This window comes from Anopheles cruzii, unplaced genomic scaffold (genome assembly GCF_943734635.1).
Source record: "Anopheles cruzii unplaced genomic scaffold, idAnoCruzAS_RS32_06 scaffold00232_ctg1, whole genome shotgun sequence".
NCBI classification, from domain to species: domain Eukaryota; kingdom Metazoa; phylum Arthropoda; class Insecta; order Diptera; family Culicidae; genus Anopheles; species Anopheles cruzii.
The window spans coordinates 6,656-11,801 of record NW_026453889.1 but is presented as its reverse complement, the minus strand read 5'-3'; the positions used below and the strand labels follow the sequence as shown (position 1 = coordinate 11,801).

The 5,146-nt window shown below is 54.9% G+C and overlaps 3 protein-coding genes across 3 annotated transcripts in view; all 3 read right to left on the bottom strand.

Moving 5' to 3' along the window:
* LOC128275988 (uncharacterized) overlaps nucleotides 1-1,674 on the bottom strand; it is a 17,225-nt gene extending 15,551 nt beyond the window's left edge. Inside the window, exons 1-2 of the mRNA XM_053014457.1 lie at nucleotides 525-1,674; nucleotides 44-464 (exon numbers count right to left, since the gene is read on the bottom strand). Of these exons, the coding sequence (XP_052870417.1) occupies nucleotides 44-464; nucleotides 525-1,620 (1,517 nt within the window). The 5' untranslated portion in view covers nucleotides 1,621-1,674. The remainder of the gene's footprint in view (nucleotides 1-43; nucleotides 465-524) is intronic.
* A 460-nt stretch (nucleotides 1,675-2,134) lies between these two features.
* Nucleotides 2,135-3,752, bottom strand: LOC128275981 (probable cytochrome P450 6a14). The gene is made up of 2 exons (XM_053014449.1): nucleotides 2,636-3,752; nucleotides 2,135-2,553 (listed from the first exon to the last, which is right to left on the bottom strand). The coding sequence occupies exons 1-2, from the start codon at nucleotides 3,750-3,752 to the stop codon at nucleotides 2,135-2,137; spliced, it is 1,536 nt and encodes a 511-aa protein (XP_052870409.1).
* A 472-nt stretch (nucleotides 3,753-4,224) lies between these two features.
* The window catches only part of LOC128275987 (probable cytochrome P450 6a17), a 1,926-nt gene continuing 1,004 nt past the window's right edge, over nucleotides 4,225-5,146 (bottom strand). Inside the window, exons 2-3 of the mRNA XM_053014456.1 lie at nucleotides 4,708-5,146; nucleotides 4,225-4,640 (exon numbers count right to left, since the gene is read on the bottom strand). Of these exons, the coding sequence (XP_052870416.1) occupies nucleotides 4,225-4,640; nucleotides 4,708-5,146 (855 nt within the window). The remainder of the gene's footprint in view (nucleotides 4,641-4,707) is intronic.

Below are 5,146 nucleotides of genomic sequence, written 5' to 3'. Positions count from 1 at the left end.
GATTTGTTTTAAATATGCCACTCACCATCAACAAAAACCGTTTCAAGTCTTCAGCTTTTCCACCTTCAACCACAGCCCACCTTCCGGTGTAAGGATTGCGTGTCGCGATGAAATAATCAACGGGACATTGGTCTTCGAGCACCGAGAGAAGTTAAAATTCATCAGCAATACCGACAACCCGATGCGAGCCTCCAGCATGCCGAATCGCTGCGCAATGCAAATCCGGGGCCCCTCGCCGAACGGTAGGAACGTGAACGGAGTGCGACTCTCGCTACGGTCCGGTGCGAACCGCTCCGGATCATAGCGTTCCGGGTCTGGATAGTATTCCGGATCGTGATGGATGGCGTAAACCGGGATCATTACGTTCATCCCTTTCGGGAAGGTGACATCGGTCCCCGGCACGCGATACTCGCGACTAACCTGCCGGATGAGGTTCGCTCCCGGTGGATACTTTCGAAGCGATTCTGAAAAGGAACGATGACCATTGGCAAATTGCTTCTAGGACCACAAAGGATGTCTCTTACCGTTGATACACTGATCGATGTAGGGCATATCCAGCAGCGCTTCGTACGTAAGCCCCCCATGCTTTTGGACCGCCTCGAGCACGGACTCTCGGGCCCGTTGCTGCACTTCCTGGTTCAGTGATAACTCGTACAGGCAGTACGACATCGTGGTCGAGGACGTTTCAAAGCCACCGAGGAAGAACACGAACGCTTGCGCCACCACTTCGTTCAGGCTCAGCTTACCGACCTCCTCGCCGGAATCATCCAGTTGCCCACTGTTCTTCAGCTGCATCAGCAGATTCATGAAGTCGTTGCGCTGAACGTTGTTCTTCTCCCGGTACTCGATCGTCTCGCGAACGACCTTGAAAAAGAACGCAGAAACATCCTCACTCGTGCCCTTGATGTGGATCCGGCGAGAAAAATCCTTGAACGAGGCCATGAAGAAAAACTTCAGAATACGACCACGGGGCACCTCGAACACCTTGCGGCCCATGCGAAGAAACTCGGCCTTCGGATCGTTCAAACTGTTGCAGTCGATCCCGAACGCGCACGTCCCGATCACGTCCGTCGTAAACCGGGCGAGCAGTTCCTTCATCTCCACCACGCCGTCACCACCATCCCCCGGGCCGTCGATGCACCGCTCCAAGCACTCCCGGAAGCGCTCACCCACGGACACGATCGTCGGGCACATCAGCTTTATCTTGCCGGATGAGAACGTGGGCACCAGCTTCTTGCGCAGATTGGTCCACTTCGTGCCCTCGATGTTGAACAGATGGCCCGATATCGGATCGTCCTTTTCGTTGTAGTACACGCCCCGATCGTGAAAGTGCGTAAAGTCCCGCACCAGCACACTCTTTACAAAGTCCAGATCGAGCGCCAGAGCCACCGGGTTGGTGAAGAAGAAGATTCCACAGAACGGTCGACCGGACGGTTTCAGCTCCGTGTAGAACTTGGTCATCAGCTGCGACGAGTGCATTCGCCTCCCGATGGCCTGTATGTTGCCGAAGGGGAACCGTGGCCGCACGAACGGGACACTCCGATCGGACCAGAACGAATACTTCCGGCGCACGTACCACACCGAGACCGTGATAACGGCCAGCAGCAGATAGACGAACATCGTCTCAACCCGTACGTTACGCAAAGGGAGGTTACAAAGCGGCCAATTACGGTCCGTGATTATCTCAGCAACACACAGCACGGTCAACGATCACGAGACAACTGATGCGCAATGATTCGCGTTTGTTTAGCGCTTCGCCACCGTCAGCTGTGTGGTGTGTGTTATGTTTACGCCCGGAAAGTCGGAAAGTGGAACATGATGCCAACGACACGTCGCGGGTTCGTCAGCCGCCCCGCGGAACCGGTATAAGCGCGACCAACACTACCAAATAATAACTCTTTACCGGTGGCGTCGTGTTGGCAATGTGTAGACCGCATGCGCATGGTCAAGGACGAACACTGGGCGCGAAGTAGGCTTCGTAATGGACAAACCTTTATTTTATCGTTTCCCAAAATTAATCTCTTTTTTATTACTTTTAATGATTTTGATGATATCCTAAAGGTTAGGTTTCTCTGCCGTGTTTATGAGATTTATATGAATTATTTTAAATCCCTTTTTTTCGAATTTTTCTTTCTTACTCGTGTCGCTCCAATCGTAACCGCACCCCGTTCACCGGAGTCAGCACGAATGCCGTCGTGGAGTAGGTCAGCGGCACTTCCGTATCTTCGCAGGGCAATACACGGAAGTGTTTCAGAAGCAGTGCCAACCCAATCCGTGCCTGCATCAGCCCGAACCGCAGCCCGACACATATTCGAGGACCCTCGCCAAACGGTAGGTAAGCGCACGGATTCCTCCGAGCCATCAGCTCCGGTGTGAATCGATCCGGGTCGTAGCGGTGTGGGTCGGGGTAGATGGCCGGATCGTGGTGGATCGCGTACGCCGGGATCATGATCTTCATTCCCACTGGCAGCACGACGGCGGTACCGGGAATTTTGTACTGCTTCGCGACTGTGCGCTCGAGAACGGCCACCGGTGGATACTTACGGAGAGTCTCTGAGGAAAGAAAGAGACGCGCCAATGGATGGCAAGTTAGGGCCCAGGTGGCAAGGTGGACTAGACCCGTTAGATCACTTACCATAAATGCATTGGTCCAAGTAGAGCATATTCTTGAACGAATCGTACGTCAGTTGGCCGTCGTGCCGATCGAGCTCGCCTAGAACACAGTCCCGGGCCCGTTGCTGGATGTCCGCGTCTAGAGCTAACTCGTACAGCGTGTAGGTCATCGCACTGGCCGAAGTCTCGAATCCGGCGGTGAAAAAGATGAACGCCTGGGCCGCTATTTCCTCGAACGTCAGGCGGCCCACTATCTCGTTGGCGCCCTCTAGCATCCCGGTGTTCTTCAGGCTTATCAGCAGGTCGAGAAAGTCATTCCGTCGCTCGTCGGTCCGCTCGCGGTGCTCGACCGTGCTGCGGATGGTGCCACTGAAGAATGCGGCCACGTCATCGTGGATCAGCTTGAGGCCGAGCGCGTTCGCTAGGCCACGGAACGTTTTCATCAGGAACACGGCCAACGGATGGTTCCGTGGGGTGTCGAAGTGTTTCCGACCGATACGACGGAACTCGTTGTCGGGATCGCCGAAACTGTTGCAGTTGAGTCCGAACGCATACGACCCAATCACGTCCGTCGTGAAGCGTGCCATCAGATCGCGGATTTCGACCGAGTTCCCGGCACTATCGCCACATACGGTGTGGAGGAAATCACAGAACCGCAAAGCAGTGTCGAGCACTAGCGGGAACGCCCCCTTCATGCGGCCACTCGTGAACGTCGGGGTGATCTTGGCCCGCAAATCGCGCCACCTTGAACCCTCGAGTGCGAACAGGTGGGCCGATAGGGGATCGTGCCGCTCGTTGAAGTACACACCGCGATCGGGGAAGTAGTGAAAGTCCTCGATCAGGATCCGCTTCACCATCCGCAGCTCGGTCACCAGCAGCACCGGGTTGAGGAAGATGTACAGCCCTACGAAGCCTTGAGCGGCGTCCTTGTACCGCTCGTAGAACCGCTGGCTCAGGTGAGCCGGATGAACACTTTTGCCCAATTCCTTAAAGTTCCCGAAGGGCAACTCCGGCTCGACGAATGGCACATTGTGGCGCTTCCAAAACGAATACCTCCGCGCAACGTACAAGTACACGGCCAGACAGAGCGTCACCACGGGCAGCACCAGATAGGCGACGAGTCTAACTACGAGCTCCATCGGCGATCGACTGACAGCATAGCGGGAAGGTCTCCGTGGCCAGAAATGGGGATCGCCAGCGCGCGAGGATGTGATACGACTTCCAGATTTGATTGAGACGCTAGGTGGTGGCATTTGAAAACGTGTACGACCGCGACCGGTAGTCGGTTCGCGAGTACGTACTTGCACATAGCGAGAGTGTTGTTCGTTCCGTCCAATGCCGGATAGTGGATGGTCCGCGGGGCGTATTAAATTACACTTTAAATGCTTCGTGTGCTGTGCTGCGTTGCGAATAAGAGTTATTGTCAACACACGTGTAAAATGATGTAATCTGATAGGTGGATCCTCAAGGCCCTGGCGGACATTTAGGCAAAGTCTGTGATAATAATGAGAGGAACTAGCATGTTTTACATTCAATATTGATTAGAAAGATGGTATTTATTCCGATAAACTAGTTGGCTCCCGAGCGATGCGACCTTGGACTTGAAACGTTTCACAGTAACTCGACGCGCAGATGAACCCCGTTCGCCGGTCCTAGAATAAAATTGGTCCGAGAGTATTGCACCGGTATCTGCGTTTGGGGGCACACACTGAACCGGAACGTATCCAGCAGACTGGCCAGCCCGGCCTTCGCCTGGAGCGAACCAAAGCGCATGCCGATGCAGATCCGGGGACCCTCACCGAACGGCAAGTAGCAGTGCGGATCACGCTTGGCTACCTCCTCCGGGGAGAACCGCTCCGGCCGGTACTCCTCCGGTTCGGGGAAATGATCCGGATCGTGGTGCATGGCGTAGATAGGTATCATGACCTTTTGACCGCGGCGCAGAACCAACGCACTGTTTGGTATCCGATAGTCTTTATCAGCGTTGCGCTCCAGGATCGCCACCGGTGGATGTTTGCGAAGCGTCTCTGAAATTGAAACGAGACAAACAGTGAGCCATCTGGTTGAAAAAAGGTTCAGATAAGAACCGCTTACCATTGATGCACTGCTCCAGATACGGCATGTTGGACAAGGCTTCGTACGTAAGCTGGCCGTCGTACTTCTGCATTGTTTCCCGGACGCAGGCCCGTGCCTTCTCCTGTGCCGCTTGATTCAGCGCCAGCTCGTACAACGTGTAGGTCATGGCCGTCGAGGACGTGTCGTAGCCGGCGGTGAAGAAGATGAACGCTTGGGCCGCTATTTCCTCGAACGTGATGTGTCCAATCTGCTCGCCACCGTCCTCCAGGCGGCCAGTGTTTTTCAGCTTCAACAGCAAATCCATGAAGTCGTTCCGGACGATTTTCTCCCGCTCCCGGAGCTCGACCGTGTCCCGGACAACGCCCAGGAAGAACCGGGAAACATCGTCGTGCAGTTGCTTCATGCCGAGCCGGTTTGCGTACCCTCGGAATGCCTTCATCAGGTACACGACGAGCGG

Coding starts and splice junctions, on each gene's coding strand:
- LOC128275981 (XM_053014449.1), bottom strand. CDS start 3,752: ATGGAGCTCGTAGTTAGACTCGTCGCCTATCTGGTGCTGCCCGTGGTG. Junction 2,554..2,635: donor CTTGGACCAATGCATTTATG/GTAAGTGATCTA, acceptor TTCTTTCCTCAG/AGACTCTCCGTAAGTATCCA.